General features: G+C 42.7%; 2 protein-coding genes across 3 annotated transcripts; one reads left to right on the top strand and one right to left on the bottom strand.

Moving 5' to 3' along the window:
- Window positions 1-5,907: 5,907 nt before the first annotated feature.
- Window positions 5,908-13,198, bottom strand: ftr84 (finTRIM family, member 84). Of its 2 annotated transcripts, XM_083655703.1 has the most exons (8): window positions 12,698-13,198; window positions 11,851-12,108; window positions 11,151-11,246; window positions 8,819-9,052; window positions 8,492-8,648; window positions 8,308-8,364; window positions 8,045-8,098; window positions 5,908-6,995 (listed from the first exon to the last, which is right to left on the bottom strand). In XM_083655703.1, the coding sequence occupies exons 1-8, from the start codon at window positions 13,013-13,015 to the stop codon at window positions 6,454-6,456; spliced, it is 1,716 nt and encodes a 571-aa protein (XP_083511829.1). In that variant the 5' UTR covers window positions 13,016-13,198; the 3' UTR covers window positions 5,908-6,453. The 2 variants fall into 2 exon arrangements, with proteins under 2 accessions (XP_083511829.1, XP_083511830.1); XM_083655704.1 differs by lacking the exon at window positions 8,045-8,098.
- Window positions 13,199-19,743: 6,545 nt separating this feature from the next.
- On the top strand, window positions 19,744-21,029 carry tppp2 (tubulin polymerization-promoting protein family member 2; the record flags this gene model as incomplete). The annotated part of the gene is made up of 3 exons (XM_083655351.1): window positions 19,744-19,934; window positions 20,398-20,551; window positions 20,838-21,029. 3 exons carry the CDS (start codon window positions 19,744-19,746, stop codon window positions 21,027-21,029), a joined length of 537 nt encoding a protein of 178 aa, XP_083511477.1.
- Between the last annotated feature and the right edge of the window lie 6,541 nt (window positions 21,030-27,570).

Raw genomic sequence — 27,570 nt, 5'->3', positions numbered from 1 at the left:
GTTGGCAGGAAGTTACAGGTATGAGGTTAAAAGTGGGCAGCTGCAGTACTGCGCCTGCAGGTGCTAGATTCCAGTAAAACCAACATATTTTTGGAAATAACTGTTGAGACTTCGTCAGTAACAAGTGGCTAAACCACTTCTGCTTATTCCACTGGTGTGCAGTCTTTTCTCCATTGTAATAGCAGCACTGATGATGAACAATATATTTAAAGGGACAGCTCACCCTAAAATGCAAAATACATATTTTCCCTCTCACCTGTAGTGCTATTTATCCATCTATATCGTTTTGTGTTAGTTGCCTGAGTTTTTGGAGATATCAGCCACAGAGTTTCTGCCGCTGTGAAAATAGAAGCTGGGCGCAGCGCACTTTCTCTAGACGTCCGTGTGCGCCCGCATACGCTCTCTCCTCATTGGAAACCACTGAAAAAAGAGGCCGGAGCTGAGGAAAAGAAGCTAGGTCGACACGACACAGGCCCTAAGAAGGCTCTTTCCGAAATCATCTGGTAGGAACCTCTCATTATGGCAAAAAGTTTGGACATCGGCTTATAAATTAATTTGATAAGGCAGCATTCTATTCTGGTAACAATTGTATTGGTTTATTTGGCTGTGGTGTGGATGTGAGCAAGGCAATGTGTTATTCCGGTAACGATTAAAAGGATTGCCTACAGTAGCCTACGTCTGCAGTTTGAACTCGTTAAGAGAAGTTGGACTAAATCTATATTTATCTGGGTAGGAAACAGATGAGTGGAGGTCCGCTCGATGGACGGACTGGTGTTAATCTAGCTTTGACAGTTATTAAACAGATGACCTGAGGTCCGCTCGATGGCCGGGCTGGTGTTAATCTAGCTTTGACAGTTATTAAACAGATGACTGGAGGTCCGCTCGATGGACGGACTGGTGTTAATCTAGTTTTGACAGTTATTTCACACCGAGAGGATACATTTCCCCACGGGGATAATAAAGTTTACAAATACAAACAAATACATTCAACTCCACCTAATGTGACTCATAACACTGCACCTTCCAACACAATGGACTATCTGTCCACTTATTAATAAATACCATGGGAACTTACTGCTTCGACTATTATATATATATATATATATATATATATATATATATATATATATATATATATATATATATATATTCAGTCTCGATTTTGTGATCTCAATAATGAATGCAAATTCAACCAATCTCGGCAATATTTGCTGGGGTTTGCAATTTTTCAAAATTACTGTGATTTCGCCGCACAAACGGCAAAACAGTTTCCTCGACTTATTTTACTATTTTTCTTTTTTAAGAAATCACAGCATTTCATCAGTAGCAGCTGACGTGTAATGATAACGTGCACCTGTAGTGACATCATAATCTGCCTTGTAGTGACATCATAATCTGCCTCGGTGCTCTGTGCTCATTTGACTGAGAACACCTTTTCATTGACACAATATTGACACAATATTGGGACTCTCTCCAACTGTAATCCGTGCTTAAAGTTCCTCTAGTCACTCCAGGTACTTTGAGCAGGGCTTAAAGTACAAAGTTTATGTAGTCGCTTAACTATTATCCTGCTGGATAATAGTTAAGCGACTATATAAACTTGCACTGTCTGTCTGGCACTATTCATTTCATGGGTACAGCATACTGTCTGAATTTTGCCATATTGCCAACCTCCAAAATCTCGTTCCACAGCATATTTTGTATCCACTAGTAACACTTGGTACACACAGAAAGTGTCTGTCTGTGTGTGTGTGTGTGTGTGTGTGTGTGTGTGTGTGTGTGTGTGTGTGTGTGTGTGTGTGTGTGTGTGTGTGTGTGTGTGTGTGTGTGTGTGTGTGTGTGTGTGTGTGTGTGTGATAGAGCATGTCAGTTGGACACACTAAAACAACAGTAACAGTTCATGTCAGTTGGACACACTAAAGCAACATGAAGATTCAATGAGAAGAAGATTCTGTTTCTGGCCAAGCCGGTCAGCTGACATACTTTAGCTTTTCAGCTATCGCTAGCTGCCAATAAGGTTTGTTGACTTTTTAAAATAACAGAATGTGTCAACTGTGCCCTACAGTACAAATAACAAAGGATTGTGAAATTGTGGGAAAAGAAACTGTTGTACATCTCCATCTGTGGGGCTGTCCTTGTGTGTGTGTGTGTGTGTGTGTGTGTGTGTGTGTGTGTGTGTGTGTGTGTGTGTGTGTGTGTGTGTGTGTGTGTGTGTGTGTGTGAGAGTGTGAGAGAGAGAGAGAGAGAGAGAGAGAGAGAGAGTATTTCAAAATAACAACGGTTATTTACAGATTCTGTGAATTTTTGTTAATATACTGTAATTGCTCTCTATTTGCACTATCACCATTTAACTGCGCATTTATTACTGTTCTGTTATTATTCTGAATAGATTCCGGTCAACAATAGTCTTCTATTATATTCTATCTTATCACATTCCATTTAATTTTCTTTTCTCTTCCTCTTTGAATAGCCTAAGATTTTGTGATTTATGTTACTGGGTAACAAAATGCCTTGTTTTCTGTTTTTGATTCTTTGTAATTGCTAAGTGTTGCTAATGTATGCTTTGGCAATGTAAGATGCACCTTATCATGCCAATAAAGCCCTTTGAATTGAAATTGAATTGAGAGAGGGAGAGAGAGAGAGAGAGAGAGAGAGAGAGAGAGAGAGAGAGAGAGAGGGAGAGAGACACACCATGTGTGATCATGGTTCTTTATCACATCATACACTACATGAGTTTGTTTGATAGTATGTCATGAGTTTGATCAGATCAGATTTATTGCAGACTACAAATGTCTTCTCATTTGTAGTTGAAACTTTTAAAGCAGTTGATTTGAACTCCGGAGTGTTCACTCCTTTAGTCCACTCCATGTGTTCAGATGTGAACAATGCCTTTGACAGCAAATATCACCTGGCAGTTCATTAAGGGTGAGAACGTCGACTGAACTAACAACAGAGAGCAAACCCAAAACACAAGGTTGACGTCTGTTAGCCAGTAGGAAAGCCTAGCATGAACCATAATCTATACCCTCTATCTAATCTTTCCAATACACTGTGACTTGTGACTCTGGTCTGCCTTTAATTGGGCAGTGTAAACATGAACTAACAAAATACAAAAGTGCAACAAATTATTATATTTTGGACCAAAGAAAACAAACTACAAACTAGGTGTGATTGCACCATAACTCACAAGTTTATGTAAGCAGCGATCTGAGAGAGAGAGAGAGAGAGAGAGAGAGAGAGAGAGAGAGAGAGAGAGAGAGAGAGAGAGAGAGGAAGAGAGAGAGAGAGATACTAAGACATAGTGTAATTGTCAGGACCACACCTTTTGGCAGAAGAGAGAGTACCTAAATGAGGTGTGGTTTGTTTATAATATAAACATATCCAACACATCCTCATACTGAAACGATAGAGTAAGTTGTTTCCCAGTGACTCCCAAAATGACATTATACTGTATGAGTGAAACTGTGTGCAGGTGACACGCCTCGCGTGGGACACGGTTCATTTGAAACACGTCAGGTCAGTTGTGTTTCAAAGGGTTATGTTTAGGCAACTCAATCAAACTTCTGTTATGTTTAGGCAAGTACAACTAGGTTAAGGTTAGGCCACTAAAACAACTTGGTTAAAGGTACATTCAGCGATGTTTTTGTGTTAAAAGAAGTGTTAAATGGCTCTATATTCTGACAGCAATCACTGAAATAGAATGTTTGGTCAGTGACTTGAAACCCCCAACCCCCCGCTGTCCTCTATCTCTCTCCTGTAGTCCTGCAGGCAGGGCAGACGTATCTCCGCAACCATAAGAGACTCACGGATGGGGCATTCGGGGTGAAAAAAAAAAGTCCTTTAAAGGCATCGCAATCTGACCTTCCGTTTCCCAGAAAATGTCACATTTCTCTGATTGGATGGTGGGAGGTCGACTTCTGATTGGACGGTGGGAGGTCAACATTTCTCTGATTGGACGGTGGGAGGTCGAGACCAATTTTTGAAATTTTTTCAATTGAATTGTTGACATTTTCTGGGAAATGAAAGGTCAAATCGCGATGCCTCTGTACAGTAAAATAGGCCCCACCAACACGCTTTGACAGAAGTTCGGAAGTCAATTATATCAAAAGTATTTTGACAACTTTTAATCATTTTCTGCTATTTTTATTCATTTGGGGAAGTGTTTTCATATCCTGTATTACTGAATTTTACGCAAGCCCCTTTTAATTTGTTACAACCTCCAAGAGGATAACCTATAATGTATATTAAGTGGGACTCGGCATGTTCCACTCAAAGACTGATTCTCCAAAACATTTTTGTACGTTTTTCCACATATTTAAGACTATAATAACTGTCGAAATGAGTACGGTTCGCCCACATCCCCTCGAACCCCCTGTGACTTGGGGTCACGTATCCTACAAGCCAACGAGCACATTCAGCGGAGGACTGATGTCATCCAGGACACCACGGCTTGATGCTGCTCAGAGAGCAGCTGCCAAATGACATGAAGAGCAGGAAGAGAAGAAGTTAGAGGTTATTGCATCATGATAATATAATTCAGTAATCATAAGGTTTATAATCAGTTAAATATAAGTGATAATCAGGTTTTGTTTACTGTATGTGTTTAATAGATTATAAGTTGTAATCAATGTGTTCTAAATATGCCTGCTGGATAAATATGAAACTGGGTAAATGTACAGTTAAAACGTTATGGGTTTCACACACACACGCACACGCACGCACGCACGCACGCACGCACGCACACACACACACACACACACACACACACACACACACACACACACACACACACACACACACACACACACACACAGCATATACTGTGGCACACAGGGCCTGTGGGGTAACCATGATGTGTGTGGCAATGTGCACGCATGGGATCAGTAACCAATGATCAGTAATCAGATAGAATAATGATAGAATGTATAACAGTCTTTGTATAATGAATAGAATGATGTGTGGGCCTGTAGGGGTTAGCTACTGTAAAGGTCTCAGGTGCTTTGAGGAAGTGGCAGGTTTTGAACACTGAGACAAAGACAGTGGTTACCACTTTTATGTGGCAATATTTCAATGGAAAGTACAGGTGTTGCAATGCATTTTTTGCCCCGGGCGGGGTAAGTTGCCCCGGGCGGGGTAAGTTGGGAGGAGTAAGGTGAACTGCATGGCGGATGCGGCCTGAGACGACCTAACACCAACCATATTTGGGGTGGCAGGAGGAAGTGAGAGTAAATGCAGAAGTGGTCTGGAATCGGACGTCCGGATCGGGAGGTGCAGGTGTGAAAAATAGGGAAGTGTTGGCAGGAAGTTACAGGTATGAGGTTAAAAGTGTTGCAAAAACCACGGTGACTTCGCCAAAAATCACTATAAATAGCCTGGAAAAATGCATCAGAGGGCAGTCGATTCATTGGATGGTGGATGCCCTGTGCAAATCTCCAGCCAACCAGAAGCAGACATGGGAAACGGACTCTCTCTCTCTCCCCCTCTCTCGCTCTCTCTCACTCTCTTTCACATCTTTCCCAGTCATCTTCTCATCCCCTCCTCAGAGGTGTCAGCGGTCACTGGACATCTTTGAAGGAAAGGGCATGCGGGTCAGGCTCGAAGATTGAAGGTGGTCAGCTAGTTGGATGAATGCTTTATCAGTTAGTTAGACATTCTACACCGTAACAAGTGTCCACAAGGAAAAGTAACCGCGGATAGGCTAACTAGGATTGCCTGAAAATGAAAAGGCGTGGTGAGAGGGATGAACCGGGTCGGTACGCTGTACTGTGTATCCGAGCATGATTAACATAACCCAGTCACTTCAGCAAATATGTTTATTATGTGGAGCTTTCATGCGTGCATGTAAATGACTGATGGACTGAATGCAACCCTTTCAATTGTTTAAGTAAAACAAACTACAGCTTGGCCAATTGAGTGGAATTTATGTGTCATAAACACTTGAAAAGGCATGTCAAACATACATAGTACAATATTAAGGACCAAGAGTAATACAAAGGATCACAGGTACAGTAACTATGCCCTTGGTTGACAACAAACACAAAAAAAAGTATACTTTTGTACCATATGTGTAAAACATAAAGTTTTATCATCTTTACAAAAGTAATTCACCATAACAAGCATTTTAGTTTTGCAACGCAAAATACGTTTTTTGTTTTTGTTTTGCCAATCAAGGACTTGAGTTACTTAAATGTATTATATCCAATACAAACACGGTATATTCTCCTCTTTACAAAAGTCTCGTTAAGTTACATACTCTCCTTTCAAAAGCAAATCATTTGTTTTCGTTTGTTAGTGGTTGTTCAAATGGAAGACATGTCATTTTGGAGCAAGACTTCTGTACAGTACTGGATCTTCATATACGACACAGTTGGTGAGCAGTCCAGAGAAGCTGACTCTGACTCTCTATACTAGTATACAGCAGATACACCGATGAAATGTCACTAACTGCTGATCTCAGTAAGGCCGGGAGTTCTGCTTGAGCTGGCAGAGGGTGACTGAGGAGCCCACGCCGAACCCAGCATACACGGGCTCAGTGAACTCTGCTTTGAACCTGTGGATGAGCTCCATGGTCTCTGACACCGAGTAGAAGGCCACCGTGTTGCCGGCATAGTCCAGGTAGACAGCGATGCGTGTGGCCCTGGGTGCGTTAGCTAAGTCTTGGTCTATTTTGTTGTGCCAGGCCGAGTAGCCAGAGTCTGAGCAGAGGAGGCTCCACGACTTGTCGTTGTATCCCAGCAGGCTGTGGGAGTTCTTCCCCTTACGACTGATGCTCTTGTAGGCCAGCCCGATGGAAAACTCCCCGCTCCACTCTGCCTCCCAGTAGAACCTGAAGCCAGTCAGAGCCTGTCTACACAGCACCTGGGAGAAGCCGTCAAAACGCTCTGGGTGATCCGGGTAAAACTGGAGTGTTTTCTTTCGGGTCACCCTCTGGTTCCCCTCCGACAGGACCAGCTCTTTGTAGGCGGTGTTTGGGTCGAACGACATCTTACAGGCGTCTGGGGAAGGAAGGTCATTCACACATTTCTCATTTTTGCTGATCAACGTCACTGACGTGCGCCGGTAGGTCTCTCAGCTAAAGATATTTTCACTATCTAAACGATCTAAACCTTGATCTAAACAGGCTGAGCCCAGTAAGTTGCGCCATGCGCTACAACAGCAGACACAGGTCGGTTGTAAGGAGAAAAACAAGAAAACAATACTTTTCTAAGAGCATCGATACAAAATCTTCACCGCGTGAGTATTGAAGTATCGATACTTTGGTATCGATCCACCCATCCCTACTGGGTATGTAGTATTTACCTCGAAAACGACCATTTCCAATAACTTTGTATTATTACTTCATCGCGTGGTGAGTACATATGAGTGTTTTGGTGCTGTTGGAATGTATATTCTTGGAGACTGAATGGGGGTAGGCTGCCGTACTATTTACTACCACTAGTTAGCAGGATGGGTGTGCGGCTACTTTCTAATGCACGCACAGGGAAGAGAAAGCCATCTATCTTCTCGTCTTACTATGGGGGAATATGGCAAATAGGCAAATATCCCAAAATGTTGCCCTGTTCCTTTAATATCCTGATGATGATGATGATGATGATGATGATGATGATGATGATGTAATATCCCTGTTTGCTCTATTCTTATTTCCTATTCTTATTTGCTGCTGCAATGACCCAATTCCCCTACAGGGATCCTGTAAGTTTCATGTTGATCATATCTTAAAACTCACTGCTGTTTCTCAAATCAGCCAAAACCACACAACATCTGAGGATATGAATGAAGACAAAACCACACAACATCTGAGGATATGAATGAAGACAAAGCATATTTCTGCTGCTGAAGAGAAAAAGCCATTACTGCAACTTTGGAGTTTTGTGTGAAATGTTCATGACTGTAGGGCCCGTGCAACATGATGAAGATGCATTATATTACTGCAAAAACGGCATCAATGACAAAATAAGTCTTTTCTTCATTCCTGAAAAACTTCATGCAGATGCAGATGAGCTTTTTGTCTGACAACAGTAATATGCATTAACAATATACTCACATCTCAAGAAGTCTGCTCTGCTTTTTGGCTCCTGCAAATCTGCTCTAGAGGGAACTGTATGCATATGAAAACGTGGACTTTATTCTTTTGTGACCAACTGTATTAGTTTTGAAATTGTCTCAAAAGAATCACACATATTATATTGAATCAAAGGAGATGCCTTTGAAACCTTGAGATGTCCCAACAAATGCAGCCGCCCCCAAATACAAACAAACAAACAAACAAAACACAACATTCATGTCTGCTTACAAGTTCTAAATTACCTTTAAGCCGTTTGTCTCCATTTCTTGGCAAAAGTATGTAGACAGGGGTTTCACTGACTGTGAAAAGAATATTACCTCACGTTAGCCAGTTACTGTATGGTTTACTGTACTAGTCTATGACTTTCACAGTTTCAAAGCAACAGCCTAGATGGATATCAGAATCTTATTATCAGCCATAACAAACCTGTCTTGGAGATCTTGCTCAGTTCCTTCTTACAAATGTCGTCCACATGTTCCTTCATGTCTGTGGCTGTCTTGCTCATCTCTCCAAAGGAGAACTGAGGGTTGATCAGCACCTTTGGCACCATGGGCTCAGGAGGCACACACAATGTCGGGAAGTTCTACACAACAAGGAAAAGTAACATCATATATCAGATATTCAGTCAACTCAGTACAGACAAATGAACGTTGGAAGCGCCATGCTCCTGTGGGTCATTTTCAGAAGGGTAGTCACAAACAAACGCACTATGTGGTGGTATCTATCTGGTAAGGGTTGGAGGACTTTCAGTACCTGCAGAAAGTGAATGTGGTCCTCTGTGTCGAGGATCTGCCGCAACTCTGCATCTCTGCGCTGCAGCTCCAGTATCTCCTGGTCCAGACGCTCAACGTAGCCCTCCGCCTGGGACATGGCTGCCTGCATGTTGGCTTTGATCATCTGATTGATTTCAGCATGCCAGCGCTCCACCGCCTGGAGCATTTCATGGAAGGTCTTGTCACTCTCTGTCTGTGCTCGCTGAGCACCATTCTAAAACAGAGAGGTTAGGGTTAAGGTTAAGGTTAAGGTTAAGGTTAAGGTTAAGGTCTTGTCACTGTCTGTCTGTGCTCGCTGAGCACCATTCTAAAACAGAGAGGTTAGGGTTAAGGTTAAGGTTAAGGTTAAGGTTAAGGTTAAGGTTAAGGTTAAGGTTAAGGTCTTGTCACTGTCTGTCTTTGCTAGCTGAGCACCATTCTAAAACAGAGAGGTTAGGGTTAAGGTTAAGGTTAAGGTCTTGTCACTGTCTGTCGAGCACCATTCTAAAACAGAGAGGTTAAGGTTAAGGTTAAGGTCTTGTCACTGTCTGTCTGTGCTCGCTGAGCACCATTCTAAAAGGGGTCATCCCTATGTTCCCCGGGTCCTATGTTCCCCGGGTCCTATGTTCCCTGCTTTTCCCAAATAGGGTCCTATGTTCCCCGCTATGTTCCCTGGGAGAGGTTAGGTTTTGGGTTAGGGTCTGGGGGAGGTTAGGTTTAGGCGTGGGGGGTGGGAGAGGTTAGGTTTTGGGTTAGGGTCTGGGGGAGGTTAGGTTTAGGGTTAGTGAAAAACGGGGAATATAGTACCCGGGGAACATAGAACCCGGGGAACATAGACATGATCCCTTCTAAAACAGAGAGGTTAGGGTTAAGGTTAAGGTTAAGGTTAAGGTTAAGGTTAAGGTTAAGGTTAAGGTTAATGTTAAGGTTAAGGTCTTGGGGTTACAGTGCCCATCTTCCCCCTCTGTGCAGAGAAACCACAGAAGGGGGAAGATACGCACTGTAACCCCATCCGGGGCAGATCAACGCTGACTGCTGTGTTGTTGTTAGCTTAGCTTCTAGCTATTAGCTAAATAATTATATTTACAACCATAATGAACCGTGATCTGACAGAAAAAGTGTCATTTAGAGAGCGCGTGCACTCCCGTCCATCATGCCCCACGCTGGCCGCAGGCTCTCGTTATAGCCTGTTTGAGGAGACTACTCGGAGCTCAAAATCTTCCGTGGGCATCCGAATGAAGCCAAACTATTTCGGTGAGTAAAACATCATATTTTAACCTGGAAATGAGGCCCGTGGTGTAAAAAACCGAAATTCTCCTTTAAGGTTAAGGTTAAGGTTAAGGTCTTGTCACTCTCTGTCTTTGCTAGCTGAGCACCATTCTAAAACAGAGAGGTTAGGGTTAAGGTCTTGTCACTGTCTGTCGAGCACCATTCTAAAACAGAGAGGTTAAAGGAACACTCTCAGCTCATTAACTCAAAGCAACTCTCAATAACTGTCAAACTAGATGAATGATGAATAGTTTGACAGTTATTGAGAGTTGATTTGAGTTAATGAGTTATTAATTTGAGTTAGTGTGGACCAGTGATGTCACTGGTAACACTCAATAACTGTCAAATTAATTGACAGACTTCAAAACAGTTTACAGTTTTCTGATATACTACTGATGTTCTAATGATACAAAGCTGGTTGAAAATGGGCAGAGTGTTCCTTTAAGGTTAAGGTTAAGATTAAGGTCTTGTCACTGTCTGTCGAGCACCATTCTAAAACAGAGAGGTTAAGGTTAAGGTTAAGGTCTTGTCACTGTCTGTGGTCATGAAGAGGAGTTTTCATGCACATGCAAAACTTCTTCAGAGTCTGAAGCCTTATTTTTTTTAGAGGCAATTGTTATTTTCTTTTCTTTTTTTATTTAAAAATATCAGATTGTTTTCTCCCATTGGCCAATTCCCTCTGCTGTCCTGAGCGTTGCTCCACCCCCTCTGCCGATCTGGGGAGAGTTGTAGACTAGCACCTGCCTCCTCCGATACATGTGCAGTCGCCGTCAGCCGCTTCTTTTCACCTAAAAGGCGGCAGGGCGTAAGTGCGTGGGACGATCACACTATTCCCCCCCAGTTCCCCTCTCCCCGGGACGTTTCTGAAATGACGTTTCGGCCTATGGCCTTCTTCAGATCTGAAGAAGGCCATAGGCCGAAACGTCATTTCATTCTAAACTTTTTGCATATGGAGCAGTGAGTGTGCAACACTTTCTTCATCCTCAAGTTCGCGTTTCCGGTGATCAGCACCTCCTGAAACGTATTATTGGTGTGCGTGACTATCTTCTTTCAAAGAATCTTACTTTGAGAACATCGACATTGTGCCTGAGTTCCTGCAGCTCCTTCATCCTCTCTTGAATGATGTGCTGGACCTGAGACTGGGTCAGCACCAGGACTTTCTGGTGGGCAGAATAGGAAGAAAATAGGACAGGGCTTTTATAAATAGCAGTCACTCTAAAATAGAAATGAGATGATCAGTTGCGTTATAGCTGCTGTGAAACGAAGTTCAACATTTCAAGAATGGACACAATTTTCACAAAAGCCCACACTTTTGAAATGGTTCAATGGGCTTTCACATGCCATTATGTTGACTCAACTTATTCGGTGTATAAATATATAATATAATATATAATATAAATAACCACATGAACTTTCAATTCAAGACAACCAAGGACAAGTAAGAGATTCAAGGTCACAGTAGCAATAGCAGCAGAGATACTTTTTTTTTTTTTTACCTTTTATTTATACAGGGGGAGTCTCACTGAGAGCAATGCTCTCTTTTTCAGGAGTGCCCTGTTCACATTCACACACACATTCATACCTGGAAGCTGACCAGTACAACCACAGTCTGATCTGATGGCCACTGAGCAGCTCCACTGGAGCGGTTGTGGGTTAAGGGCCTTGCTCAAGGGCACCTCAGTGGTGGTAATGAGCTAATGAGGGAGGGGCAAGCGCTGCCTTTTCACTTTCCCCACCACTTTAGGCACAAGCGTGGAGACTCACTTGTTTCTCTGTGCGCTCTTCCTCCGCCGAGATGATGTTGTGTCCGCGGTGCTCTCTGACTGTGCACAGCACACAGATGCACATCTGGTCGGAGCGACAGAACAGCTCCAGGCCTTTCTCATGCTGGGGGCAGATCTTCCTGTCCAGGTGACCCGTCTCGTCCACCAGCTTGTGTCTCTTGAAGGTGGACGACTCGTAGTGCGGCTTGACGTGCGTCTCGCAGTAGTAGGCCAGGCACATGAGGCAGGACTTGATGGCCTTGATTGATTAATTGATTTGATTGGATAATTCATTTGAAAAGTACAGCAGTTCTGCATACAAAATGGAAAAATCAGGATAAGACAATAAAGCCTTATAGGGGCTCATTTCCATTGTGGTCCCTTTTGGGATGGGGGTGTGCGAGATGGCAGCGTTGACCATAACAACATCAGCATCATTTACAAAAACAATAAAACGATACAGTTCAGTAACTATACAGTAAAGTAACTATATGTAACCGAGTTGAATCAGCGCGGATTCCTCGTGAGTAGCGAGTGGATTGGTTAAACTCACTCCCCAGGTATAAAGGCATGTTAATCAGCTCCGCCAAGGGAGCTAGCTCTCTTGGCGTTGCGGTTAACATGTCGGACTCCCAAGCCGAAGGTCGGCGGTTCGTACCCACCCCTGGACAAGCTCTTACATATGCCGTTACATCTGCAAGTTATTCACTGTAAACAGCCTCAATCACAACCTCACTGATTGAGTTGGACAAATTAGGCCCTACTCACCACCCCTACGTCACATTCTCAACATCATATTCAAATGTAGCTCTGTCCATAACAATTAAAAGAACCTGCATCAAACTTGCCTTGTTGCGACGGCCCACGCAGAAATCGCACAGGGAGTCTCGGTGCAGGTAGGGGAAGGGCGTGAGCTCCGGCAGATGGCGTCGCTGCTCCTGCTGGACGTCGGGCAGATTGCGCCTCAGCACGGGCCGCGGCGTGAAGGAGGCGCGGCACTGCGGACAGTTGTACACGCCGATGTGGTCGAACTGGTCCCAGTAGACCTTGATGCACTCCAGGCAATAGGTGTCTCCACAGGGGATGGTGACCGGGTCCCTCAGTGCGTCCACACACAGCGGGCAGGAGTACACTTCTGGGGGGAGGGGGGAACTAGACTCAGCCATGGTTCTTTTTGGTCAGTTGATGTCAAACTGATGCTGTGGCGCAGGAAGGCCAGAGAGAGGAACGAGAGAGGAACCACCACACACTGGTGCTGTGGCAGGAGGGCAGGAGAGAGGAACGAGAGAGGAACCACCACACACTGGTGCTGTGGCAGGAGGGCCAGCGAGAGCAATCAAACATCCCACAACCCCCTTTCAATCAAGAGCCTGAGATCTTCTTCTCTACTGCTATTTAAAGGGAAGGCTTTGTTTCTACTATAAGCAGACAGGTGAGCTCTTCCCACAGACCACATTGTTTCCACCATGTGGGTGAAAGTCTGTGACCATGAAGGCATGTCCTTACCGTGCAGGAGTGACAGGTCTACTCTCACACTCAGGGCAACTTGTCAGCAAAACATGAACCATGTAGTTGGAACATTGTAACTCTCACTGAGTTCAGCTATCTTTCAATTCAATCAAGCAAGGATTGAATTATGCAAGAATTAAAAATCGTTGACATGAGAAGGTTGTGAAATCATATGAAGAACTCATAAACAACAATGTTCTATCATTAGCAAATCTTAGTTAAATTAGTGTGAAATGTTAAGTTAAATGAGTTGCTGCTATGTGAAAATCAATCTGGATATCAGTAGCAGTTTGTGTTTCACAATAAACTTCTAAAACAAGTTTCATGGGGATGCGTGATGTCAACACAGCCTGAGCCCCCTGCTGGTGATTTAGGGTGGTTTCACATCAGGGACCCGGGAGCGTTTCCGAGCACATTTGACCCCACTCTGACCCCAACGTTGGCCCTTTGTTTGATCAGTGTGTGAACACAGCCTTCTGGGCCCCGGGCACGGAACAGCCAACCGCCCCTGGGTCCACTTGAAAAGGTGGTCTCGGGAAGCTGACTAGCGGGCGGGCGTGGGGATGGGGGGTGTGGGGATGGGGGGCGTGGGGATGGGGGGTGTGGGGATGGGGGGTGTGGGGATGGGGGGCGTGGGGATGGCCATCGTTCTCTGGCACGGAACGATAGCAATCATTCCTAATATGGAAACAGCCTTATTGGTCAGATAGGAGCCAAATGTCCTACTAGTGTTTGACCTAAAAGCCAGAGTTCTCATGGCTGAGCACTGCCCTTCATACTGTCAAGCTCAGCAGTGAGTTTCATAATGGCTGCTGATGTCAAAACAGTGGTTCCTGTTTCTGCTGTGAACACAACACAGCACAGTGCCAGTATGAGGGTACCCACAGAAACACACAGACAGCAAGCCAGAAAACAACAGTGTTGGGCAAGTTACTTTCAAAATGTAATATACTACATATTACTAGTTACTTTCATTTTTTTTTTTTTACCTTTATTTATACAGGGAGGGCTCTTGAGAGCGGGCTCTCATTTACAAGGGCGCCCTGGTACAACAATACACATACAGGAAAACAAAATTGCAGACAGACAAGACAAGATTAAATACTGTACTGTACTTAAGTTCATTAAATAAAACATGCGCACTCCTCGCGCTTGGTACTCTCGATGTGCGCTTTGAAGGACTCTAGGGGGATGAAGAGTTCCAGTTTCAAAATATCCTGGAGACTGTTCCATTTGTTAGGGGCAAAGAAAGAAAAAGCCGTCTTTCCGAGTTCAGTCCTCGCACGTGGAATGAGTAGTCTGATATGAGACTGTGAGCGGGTATGATGACTTGTGTTGTTCTGAGTAAGGAGTGAAGACAGATAAAGGGGAAGCTTTCCAATTAGTGCTTTGTAAATAAATAAAAGGCAATGTTGCTCTCTTCGAGCCGACAGGGAGGGCCAGCCCACTTTTTCATACAGTGACACAACTAGATGAATGATGAATAGTTTGACAGTTATTGAGAGTTGATTTGAGTTAATGAGTTATTCATTTGAGTTAGTGTGGACCAGTGATGTCACTGGTCCACACTTTAACACTCAATAACTGTCAAATTAAATGACAGACTTCAAAACCGTTTACAGTTTTCTGATATACTACTGATGTTCTAATGATACAAAGCTGGTTGAAAATGGGCAGAGTGTTCCTTTAACAAAGTAACTGGTATAATATTACTCAAATCCTACAAGTAATGAGTTATATTACTGAGTTACTGCTAAAAGTAATATATTACATGTAATATGTTACTTTTGTAATGAGTACCCCCAACACTGGAAAACAAACAACACTTTAAAGGGATAGTTCGGATTCTTTTATGATGTGGGGTTGTACGAGCTACTTGCCGACATTCAGTGTACTACATGCGGTAGAATGCAGCCAGTGCGGTCCCTGCTCACCTGGCGTAATACAAGTCTCCACCAGCCCTGAGATGCCAAGTTGACTTGAGAAAATGTAATTTACACCTTAGCAGAAATCTGCACTGTAGGCACGTTACTCCAAGTAATAGAAGTAAAATAAGAGCAGCACTTCTTGGAGCACCTGTGAAGATTTCAGCTAAAAACCGGGTAAATGATGTCTTTTCAAGTTAATTTGGCATCTCAGGGCTTGTGGAGACTTGAATTACTCCAGGTGAGCAGTACAGAAGCATTTATTTTTTATTTTTTATTTTTTATGTTTTTGCTCGTGGCCCTACTTGCCTGTAGATACAGTCAGTCACGTTACTTCCGGTGTCTATGACGAGACACCGCCTGAATGTATGGCTGCTCTCCATTTCTACTGTATGTACGACTACAGTATATGCAAGTATACAATCCCACATCAAAAAATCGGAACTATCCCTTTAAACGCAAGGTCAAACCCATGCAGTATATAAGGGACACTGATAATTATCATTTTGAGCTTGATGTAATGTAGCCTGTTGAGAAAGACTGTGACAGTTATCACAGATTAAACTAATAATTACCATATGTTTACATAAACAACATGTTTACTTTTGCTTTGAAAGATTAAAATGGGATAGGCCTATAGCATCTGGTATGTTGCTGCCATGTCAATTTCAGGTAGGCTGAGTTCAGTCTCATTTCTCTCAGTTCAGTTTTTTCCCTTCAAAATCAGGAAGATTTTTCTTCAAAACTCAAATATTGAAAACAAAGATTGTTGCTTTGACGCAATGGGTTAAACAAACAAAAAATCAAACAAAAAAGCAATGGGTTAAACAAACAAAAAATCCATACTATAAGCAAATTAATTGGGATTTTATTAGAATTTTGAGTTCACTGAATTAAAAATGAAATGACCCCAGCAAAGGAGTACGTGCAAGGCTTTGGTCTGTAATTATGGATTTGACTGTATCAGCCAATGAGATAGATAGCAGATGAGCCACTAGAGGGTCTGCTTTCTCTTACGAATCGGTAATGAAAACAAATTTAATTTAATCAGCACCCTGCTATATGTCTGCAACACCATATCCATTTTGATGATCAAATACATGTGGTTTGTTTTTGAAATATATTTTCACTGTACAATGACTGGCTAATTAATGTGAGCTGTTTTGAGCTATTTCACAAACAGCACAACAATTTACTGAATTATAATAAATGAGTTTTGTTTGTAAGTTGTTATTAAGTTTGTTTGCACAGTATACTGTAAGGAATTCGTCTTGGTGGGTTGCTCACATAGGTCACACTAAACAGCACAACACACAATAAAAAAACTATAGGCTATCTAAAAATAGGCATTGAGGAATTAGGTATTTTGTTTAATACGTAGTAAATACAAATTATTATACAAAAATATATACAATCTGCATATGGTCACTGTTAGAATAAAAAGAAAAAGCTGTACAATTTAAATGGTATAAGCAGGGTTTATAAGTCAATATGGAGAACTGACTATATGATAGGTGCAGGTGCTGCTAGCATTAGAGTGCTATTTGACCGTTGTACTGTGCTGTGCATACATGATGAACAGCATGCATGAGGTCATACATGATGAACAGCATGAATGACCTCATACAGTACATGATGAACAGCATGAATGAGGTCATACATGATGAACAGCATGCATGACCTCATACATGATGAACAGCATGCATGACCTCATACATGATGAACAGCATGAATGAGGTCATACATGATGAACAGCATGAATGAGGTCACACATTGCAGAGTGTAATGCTATGCACTCCTGCTCAAGCTGCACGATGGCAAGCATTGTCAATGCTCTTTGCCTTTTCGATGGGCTTTGTCCAGACAAGAGGGCTCTTGTGATGAGGAGAGAGAGACAGGCAGTCGCAGAGAGAGAAAGAGAGACAAGAGAGAGGACGAGAGAGAGAGAGAGAGAGAGAGAGAGCGAGAGAGAGAGAGAGAGAGAGAGAGAGAGAGAGAGAGAGAGATGGGCGTGGTGAACAGCTGTGGGCTAAACTATTGAGGCAGACGGCGGGGGGAGAGAGAGGAGAAAAAGAGAGAGGGAGAATAATAATAATCTTTATTAAACAGCACTTATCTAAAGGCAGGGTTATAACACTCTGCACATTATATGGAACACAATTGAATAAAACAAGCAAATCAAATGACAGTGAAAGCACAGGAACCAATACAAAGAATCAAAGATGTGCTGTAAGAGAAATCATAGCAAGTGTGTGGAGAGAAGGACAGAGCTATACTGAGCACAGACGCAGGAGGAGGGGCTGGGTGTTCTCTGATGTCATGGACTGTGCTGGTCGGTACTCTCTCCCTCCTCCCCATCCCCCCTCCCTCCCTCGCTCTCCTCTCCTCCATCCTCTCTGCATCTCTCCATCTCTCTGACATCATTGTGAGAAAGGAACGAAGGAGCGACAGAGCAGCTGTACGCGCCGCAGGATTCCCCCACTATCTTTGCTGAGCATCCCTCCACCTACAGCAGCAGATCATTCCTCCACCTACAGCAGCAGGTCATCCCTCCACCTCCAGCAGCAGCAGGTCATCCCTCCACCTCCAGCAGCAGGTCATCCCTCCACCTCCAGCAGCAGGTCATTCCTCCACCTACAGCAGCAGGTACACTCCGCTTTGCTGCTGACGTTTTTCTCCCTGACAATGACACACTATGGTGTCAGCGGGGCGAGAGTCACGTCAGTTAGAGTTACAATTACTGCTCTCTAACTGTTCCAAAACACATTTTCAGATTGTGCACTTTGTTTTGTCTCCCCAAGCAAGGTCAAACAGAAAATAAGAATGAACATGTTCAATCTTAAATGTTTTTGTTTTTTTTGAAATATGAAATGATGCAGCATATTGACTGTCTTTGCTTAAAGATTGATTATTATTCTCAAAAGCACATATAGGCACTAACCTTGCAAGCCAGCTGGATTCTCGCACGAGATCTCTTGACGAGATCATGCGCTGAATCCATCTTGTTGTCATCACGCTGAGCGTTAGCTGAGTGGCTGAAACCGCCGACTCTGCTCCAGTCGAACCAATCAGCGGCAGCTACGGGCGGGGCTTTGCGCTGGTGTGTGACGCCATCGACAAGCGCCCGCCTGTTTATTCCATTTAGCTAATGCTAAATTAGCATTAGCTGATGCTAGCTAAGGCTGATCGTTTTAGCTCTACAAAATGTTAATATATAAAAGTAACAATGTAGATTCCCGTTATGAGGTCAGTTAATCTAAATAACGCTAATTTGGATTTTAAATTTTAGAGGACCAGCCGGACTGGGGGTTTTATGCCAAGCCACCTCGGCTGGACAACGTAAAATAGCCGGAACGGATGCGGAAAAAGAAGTGACGGTGGCAGGAGAGGCGCGGCGTACAGGAAGCTGGGAAAAAAGGTCTATTTTTCAAATAAAAATAGACTGTGGGTTCCCAGATTGCCTACCGCCTGGCCTCTTGAATCATGTTGCTTTTACATTGGTTTGATGTCTGTGCTATTAGGTGTTTCCTTATCTGCCTAAAGAATCCTCATGGAGGATACAATTTCACTGAGCTGATGCCTTGTTATGCATGCACTATATTTACATACAAGTTTATCTGCTATGTCGCCTAAAACCATCACATAGAAATGCACATAGATGGCATTACAGAATAACAAAATATTATCTTTTCACAATTACTGTGTGTGTGTGTGTGTGTGTGTGTGTGTGTGTGTGTGAGAGAGAGAGAGAGAGAGAGAGAGGGGGGGGGGAGGGGGAGAGAGTGAGAAACAGCAGAGCAGCCATTTGTAAATTGAGCTTATTGAATTATGTGTGTATATCTGTGTCTGTGTGTGTGCGTGTGTGTGTGTGTGTGTGTGTGTGTGTGTGTGTGTGTGTGTGTGTGTGCGCGTGTGCATGTGCATGTGTGTATATCTGTGTGTGTGTCTGTGTGTGCGTGTGTGTGTATAAATCTGTATGTGTGTGTGTGTGTGTGTGTGTGTGTGTGTGTGTGTGTGTGTGTGTGTGTGTGTACTGTGTATATATCTCTGTGTGTGTGTGTGTGTGTGTGTGTGTGTGTGTATGAGACAGAGTCAGAGAATGTTCATTTAGAAAGAGCACCATGGCAGCCATTTCTTGGCCAGCAGATAATCGATCAGCTAATAGAGTCATTATGAGTGTGGGGGTGTGTGTTCTTGTATTTCTACTGTATACAGTCCTCATAGGAAATGTCCTCATACTATACAAAGTATAGTATGGTACCACCTACACTCTGTCTACACCATTATTGTTTTGAGGCACCATTAAAACAAACACTATTGTAAGAAAAGAAAGCAGCACCTCACTTATATGAGAAATTATTTATTTGAATGAATCGACTTAATTGTGATTCAGTTGCAGAAAATGTTGCCAATTAAACAATCTTCACCAAAAAAGTGTGTGTGTATGTACGTCCCTCAGCATGGCAGAGGGCTCGGTGTCTGTAGCAGAGGTGGAGACGTCCTTCAAGAAGTTTGCGGTCCATGGTGACACCAAGGCCATGGGGAAGGAGATGAACGGCAAGAACTTTGCCAAGCTCTGCAAAGACTGCGTCATCATCGACGGGAAGAACGTCACTGCCACAGACATCGACATCGTCTTCAGTAAAGTCAAGTAAAGATTTCATCCAGCCTCCTCCTTCCTCCACACATCAAATATCCACACAATACAGTGAAGAGGAGAGAATATCTGGCAGTATAGAAAAACAGTAACGCCAGAAACTCTCATGGCCCATTTATGCTCTATTTTCATACGAAAATAAATATGTCCATTTCAAACGGTGTAACCGTCACTGCCCACATGCTTCCATGTGTCTTTCACCTGTGAGTGTATGTGTGGTACTGCTCCGTTTCATCCGTAAGCTTTCAGAAAACAATACAATGTGGAGTCAGTTTGGTCATTCATTAATTTTAGTCTATAATTCGATACATTTATGATTGAGTACCCAGTAGTAGCCACTGTCTCACCTCACCATACGCAATGTATACACATCTTTTCTGCATTTATTTTTCATATATATATATATATATATATATACCGTATATACCGGTATATCTGTATTTATGTGTTTCCTCAGGGCAAAGTCAGTTCGTGTAATCACATTTGAGCAGTTCAACCAGGCTTTGGCAGAGTTGGCTCCTAAGCGTTTTAAAGGGAAGGGCCAGGAGGAGGCGCTACAGCAGCTCTATGGTCTTATTGTTGGGAAGGGGCCTGCCAACATGGGAGTCACAGTGAGTGTTTTGACGTGCCATAAACACATGGCAATCATGCGACAGGAAAATAAATACAAGACTAATTTATTTTAATTTTGACTTGAGACTTGACTTGGACTTGCAAAAAATGACTTGTGAGCATCTCTGGTACAAGAGGAGGAGAGGGAACTGGTGTGTGTATGTTTTGACCTGAGTGAATGACAGAGGGACACTGTCTGGTCGTGTGGGGGCAAAATGTTTCACTGTGAATTGTATCTTGTACTCCTCTTCACCATTTGTCTTGTTCTTTCTTCATGACTTGTAGAAAGTGGCCAAGGCGTCTGCAGTGGACAGACTGACTGACACCACCAAGTACACCGGATCCCACAAGGAGCGCTTTGACCAATCAGGCAAAGGCAAGGGCAAGGTGGGACGCCAGGACATGCCAGACACCAGCGGCTATGTGGGAGCGTACAAGGGCCAGGGCACCTATGATGACAAAGTGAAAGAGGCATAACCCTGCTGAGATGACAGCTTTGCCTGTCCAATAAGTCCAATTTGGAGGAAATTAGTCAAAGTGTATTTTCCATTTTTGAAGTTAAAAAATGAATCAAATAAAAAATAAATATTGGGTATCGTGGACCCAGGAGTCATGGAACTCTGTTGGACCCATGAAGTGCAAGTCAAAACAAACCAGTGTTACAAGGTTTTCACATGGCACCAATGATGAACCAGATGGCAAATTTACTGAAAATAATCCAAAGAAAATGGGAATCAATATTTACCAATGAAGAGTTTTTATTTTTTTGATTTTCAAATAGGTCTTAGCATGAAAACGGGTGTGTATACTGTACATTTCAAGTGATTCAAAAGGGACCAAAACAGAAAGCCCCAGTAGAGTAACCTGCTTTATAGAACTAATGCTGCTTTGTCCTATAGCTTAACATGCCTTATATGCCTTATATGCCTTATAGTTCAGGTTGCTATTAGCGTGTATGCTCTGATGTAACGCTCTGATGTAACGCATCACTTAGCGTGTATGCTCTGATGTAACACATTATTTTCAGTCAAAATATCCTCATGCTGTGGCATCAATTTCAAAGAAATGTCACCACTCAACAAAATTCAAGTCTGAATGCAAGAGGGGGGGGGGGGGGGGGGGGGGGGTTGGGCCTCTATTACTGCCTTTTGCCTGATGAGCACTCAACCACTTCACATCAGCCACTCTTCCCTTTCAACTTTCCACCTGTCCCCAGTCCTGTCCCCAGTCCCATGTCCTATGTCCTATGTCCCCAGTCCCATGTCCTATGTCCCCAGTCCTGTCCCCAGTCCCATGTCCTATGTCCCCAGTCCTGTCCCCAGTCCCCTGTCCCAGACATCAATATTTATCATTTTGAATTTTTCAATTGTTTTTGCTTTATAGTCATCATCTACTCCCCCTCATACCAGTTTTTCTGCTTGTTTTTGAGGATGACAATGAATTGAAAATTATAAAAACGGACAGGTTTCTTTCTGAAATGTGTTTATTATTATTATTATTATTATTATTATTATTATTATTATTATTATTATTATTATTATTATTATTATTATTATTATTATTATACAATGACCCAAGGTCCACTTTCTTATTGGCTCAGCAAAGTAGAGAATATAGAAGAATGGATTGATTAAAAATCATTGAGTTATACTGTACTGATCAAGAGAAATTGTACATAACAACACCATGCCATTATTCTTAATGCTGTCACTACATACAATGTGTCCTTTCACTTTCAGGCTATTTTAATCAATAATTAATCAGTTGCTGCTTTGTCTAGAATGTCTCTTTCTCCATGAATGGCAGGCTGACATATTCAAATCATGTACAATATTTAATTAAACAAATAACACACAATGCACCAGCGTCATGTGGTTGTGATGTAAATATAACAAATATATACATATATATACAAATATATACATATGCAATATAACAATATATACATATTTTTACATAAATATAACAATATGTCAGAACATGTAATTGTAATTTAATCAGAGGGAACGTTTTGCATTTAAAATGGAAGGTAATCAGGCTATTTATTTATGAACTTATTACAGTATAAACCAGGATTCCCTTCAGAGTGATAAAAGATGGGTTAGTTCAGATGTTAAACACAATGGCATCAAACAGAGTGAGATCCTATACTGAGCTGCATAAGATGAGAAAGATGTATGCTTTGAAAACAGCAACTAGATTTAGTCTCAAGTTTAAGTTCTCACACACATCAAAGCAGTGATGCTGCCGATGATTCTGACACAAAAGATCCTCCTCTGCCACTGATTTGCAGAAATGGGCTATCAGGTTCACACAGCAAACAGCTCAGCATGGAGCCACTTTGTAACATGACACTAATGGCCTCTAGGTGGAGTCACAGAGCTCTTTGTACCAAGCACGTTTACAGATAGCTTTCCTCTTACCGTATGTCTCGCACTATAATAGGCCTGGGCTCAGGGGAGGAAATTAGCGGGGGCTCGGGGCCAGTTGCCCGTAAAAAAAATCTAAAATTCCCAGGCGCTTATATGCCCCCAGAAAATAAGAAGTTAACTTTCTCTATTTTAACATTACTCTGTAGTTGCAAAGCATGTACGGATTTTGTTCTGAATTTGCAAAGCGCAACTCGAAAATGGCCAACTAGGCATCCATACCTGCACAACCCGGCCCCCTCCTCCTACTACTAGCATTATTTACCCCAGTGACAGGCAGCGCAAGCTAGCTGGCCGGCTAGTTCGCTAGACTAGCTCACTAGTTTTTCAATACGCAAACCACCCGCTGAGTCAGGACTAGAAACAGATTGAAATGAAATAGAAACAGTCGCTGATCCTCTCCCGGTCTGCACGGCCTAAAGCTGTCAGAGAGTCAGTCTACTTTGTGGGTTGGAGGATGGACTGGATAGCGAACATACCTAGTACTGTGGGTCTAGGTGTTATGCTTATAATAGTTAGTGTTTCTACATCATGTTAACTTGTGCATTCTGTTTGCTTTAGAGACCATTTGCATCACCTTTCCATTTCCAATCAGGAAATTAATGGAAGCCATCTCAAATAGCAGCACTTTTCTGAGTGTGAGACAAGAGTAAGTGACTTCTAACCCACTAACCTGATCATTGTGAGTCAGCAGGTGAGGTGATCCTGATGAACAATAACAGATCTCAACTTACTAGTGTCCAGTGTCACAGTGAGGTGTATCAGCAGCTTTCCCACACTACCTGCTTATTGTGATTGGCGACAGCAGACCTATGGATCATTCAGCTTCATCCTCTTATGTCTCAAGAGGGGGATTATCACTCGGGAAGCCAATGGGGAGAAAGATGTCAAAGCAAGCCAATTTTTCGTTATAGTAGTTTATGAAAAAATAAAACTGTATTAAAAAATATATATATATTAGTAAACTGTAAACTCTAGGCAACAATAAGCTACTTTTGACAAAAATGATTTAAAAAAGTGAATCTGATGAAGCAATATGCGAAACGCGTTGTTCGCTCCTTCTTGCTTTTATCTAAAAAGAAGTGTCAGACCTGATATTCCGGTGTGCACGGATTATTATAAATGTTAATAGGCCACGCTTAAAATGCAACACTTTTTTTGTATTATTATTATTATTAATTGTAGTGGGTCCCTGCTCTGTTTCTCTATCAACCAAGGGGTCTTTGGGTTGAAAAAGGTTGAAGACACCTGCCCTAAACTAAACTAGGCCTTTCGGTCAGAGCTGTCATATCATAAACAACATATACTGAGCGATCTTATCAGCCAACCTGACACCACTGACCTAATAGTCTGCTTAAACACACACCAGCAGCTCTGCATACACAGTGGGGGGAGATGTTCATATACACCGGGGAGCTCAGGGTGCTGAAGTTCACACAAGTTCACACCTGTGTATGGAGAGGAGTGGACCTATTCAATGGCCACATTGTGCTGCCCCACCCATCTGAGAGGTAAACACACCTGTCAATATAAATGACCCTGAAAAGGAGCATCTCTGGCAGGCTATCAGTCAGCACACTGCTTCCTGGCATTCAGTTCCCCACTAGTGTCTTTCAGGATTAGACTGTTATTAGATGCTGGATTGGAAGCTTTGAAGATTGGAGATTTGCAATTTGGAAGATTTGAAGATTTGCAGATTGGAGGACAGCTTCCCTACGACATAACAGTGAGTCAACTCTCAGATGTCGTCAATTCTCCTTTTTTCTTTTGTCAGAGCCCATTGTGTTAGCAATTGCTGTGCTATTAACCAACTTAAATTGGATGCATTTTAGGTTTTAACTACATTATTGTCTACAATATCACATTGTTTTATTTAACCAGATGCACACATATAGTTCACCAATTGAGCAGAACTTACTCTTTTAAGCTGTCAACCCATTTTGTCTGAGTTCTGATCAAGAAAAAAATGCAAGCAATTTCAATACAAATGTATATTGCCAATTGTTACCTCTATAATGACTTGAATTTAGCGTTTTTATGCCTCCGCCGGCCATAGCCAGGCTAGAGGCATTATGGTTTCGGGTTGTCCGCTTGTCTGAGGAACACCTTGGCAGAATTTAATCAAATTTGCCTCAAACGTCGATTTGGACTCAAGGATGAACTTGATTTTGGTGGTCAAAGGTCAAAGTTCAAGGTCACTGTGACCTCTCGAACGCCATTTCCAAGCTCATTAACGCTATATCTCAGGAACGCACGCCTTCATGGAATGTAATCAAATTTGCCTCAAACGTCCACTCGGACTCCAGGATGAACTGATTACATTTCGGTGGTCAAAGTTCAAGGTCACTGTGACCTCAGGAACGCCATTTTCAAGCTCGGTAACGGCATACATCAGTAACGCCTTGACGGAATTTCTTCACATTTTGCTCAAACGTCAAAGTCTGGATAAACATGGATGTCGACTGCTCCGCGGTGAATCCGCGGTGCGGTCGTTCTTGTTTGGTCTTGGCTGGGGAGATAACATGCTGACTTCCAGGTTATTCATATCTGTAATCTCTTTGGTATAAAATCAGATTAGAACTAAATAAATAAAATAAAACACTATCAGTGATATTTATTCTCACAAGCATTTCTCCCTGCAGACTATCCTGTGTATCCTTGTCTCCTGAGATGCAAACTTTCGTGTGCACGCTGTTTGTCATGGGGTTGCTGTGGGACGGTGTGAGAGCCCACATAACCAGAGAGGCAGCAGGTAAACTTTCATTCTGTTCAAAAAAATCTAGAAGCATTTATTATGTTTTTTTCTCCATGTACTTATCTGTCGACATGTTTTCTATTCAGTTGCTGTGGAAGAGCATGCGAGTTCTCACTCCATCTGAACTATTATAGAGCAACTGATTTGGTGATCTACATCGGTGTCCTCTGTCTTCTCTTTGTGTTAGTGGCGTGGGAAGGGGAGCTGCCATGTATAAGGAACTGTGAGTGTGTGCTCCAGAAGCAGGAGGGCTGCTGCTGTGTCAGCCATCGGGTCTATGAACTGGAGGATCAAACCTTCACAAGGCTGCAGGGACTGTGGCAGAGCGTGTCCCAGCTGGGTGCCAGCTTCCAGGAAGTCATAGGTAGGTCTACTTTGGGACCGAGGAGCGAGAATTACATTAAAATCACTCCATATAGAGCACCGCAGGAATGAGTCTGGAGTATACTTCCTGGGTTCATCAGGGGAAAAGTGAATGGGGTTTTAGAATGGCAATTTCACTTAAATCCATAAAATAAGGTCTGTGGTTAACAAAGGTTTACGGGAGCGTGGATTTTGGTTCAGCAGGATAATCTTCACAAACGTGATCCCTTTTATGACTTTTGGAACATACATGTAAATGCGTCTTTTTTTAAACACGTCTTTTAGAAAACGCTTCAAAAGGCATACAAGTGTTTAACGTTTGAAGATGATCCTGCTGAACCTAAATTCGCGCTCCCATAAACTTGTGTTAACCACAGACCTTATTTGATGCATGTTAAGTGAAATCCCCATTCTAAAACCCCGTAGACTTTTCCACTGACGAACCAAAATGGTGGTGATTTCTGGTTAAGCCTACAAAAATACTGTGGTACTCTATTCCTATGACTCTATCACTTGATAGTGTACATTTTGTTGTTGAGGATATTATTATTTACTTTGTGTCCCATGAATATTTCCATGAATAGTATTTTCTTCCTTCCCTGTTGGTCTGGCTCCACTCCAGGAGGGATGAGGGTTGCGTTCACAGCCTCCATGAGTCCCAGAACGGACTGCTTTGGCCCGTTCACGAGCAACGTCCCCATTCCTTATGATGTCATTTCCCTCAACCACGGCCACGGCTACAACCCTACCCTGGGTAAGAACAGCTCACATGTACCGCTCAGCTTGGTAAACATGAACATGCTTTGTGCAGTTTACTGATGTCACGTTACATGATGGGTATTGAGGTAAAAAAATAATAATAATAATAATAAAAATAATAACTGTTTTGCCATTTGGAGCAATGATTGTGTAAATTTAAAGGGACACTTCACCGAAAAACAATGTTGATTTATTTTGCACATATCCGAAAACTGTAAACCGTTTAGCAGACATTCACTTAGTTGGACAGTTTTCGAGAGTATTATTTGAGTTAAGTGTGGACCAGTAATGTCATCATAAGCCACTGAGTCATTTGTAGTCTTGTGATGACATCACTAGTCCACACTTAACTCAAGACAACTCTCAATAACTATCAAACTAAAGGAATGTCCACGAAACACTTTACAGTTTTCAGATCATGTGTGAGATCATGTGCAAAATAAATTGCCATCGCTTTTCGGTGAAGTCTCCCTTTAACTGCCGCTTCAACGATGTGAAACACAAGAGTCTGGTGTGATCCTCTCTCTCCAGGCATATTCACAGCTCCCCGTTCTGGCCTGTACTCCTTCACCTTCATGGCCTACTCCAAGATGGGCGCGGCTGAAGACAGGATGTACTACCAGTTGCATCTGATGAGAAATGGGGAGATGATGGCGTCGAGCTGGGAGGACAACAGGGAGGACTCAGAGGACAGCAGCTCCCAGATCGTACT

Source organism: Poromitra crassiceps (genome assembly GCF_964638095.1).
Source record: "Poromitra crassiceps genome assembly, chromosome: 19".
Taxonomy (NCBI): domain Eukaryota; kingdom Metazoa; phylum Chordata; class Actinopteri; order Beryciformes; family Melamphaidae; genus Poromitra; species Poromitra crassiceps.
Note: the sequence above shows the minus strand (reverse complement) of the source record. Positions and strands in the feature narration are given on the sequence as shown.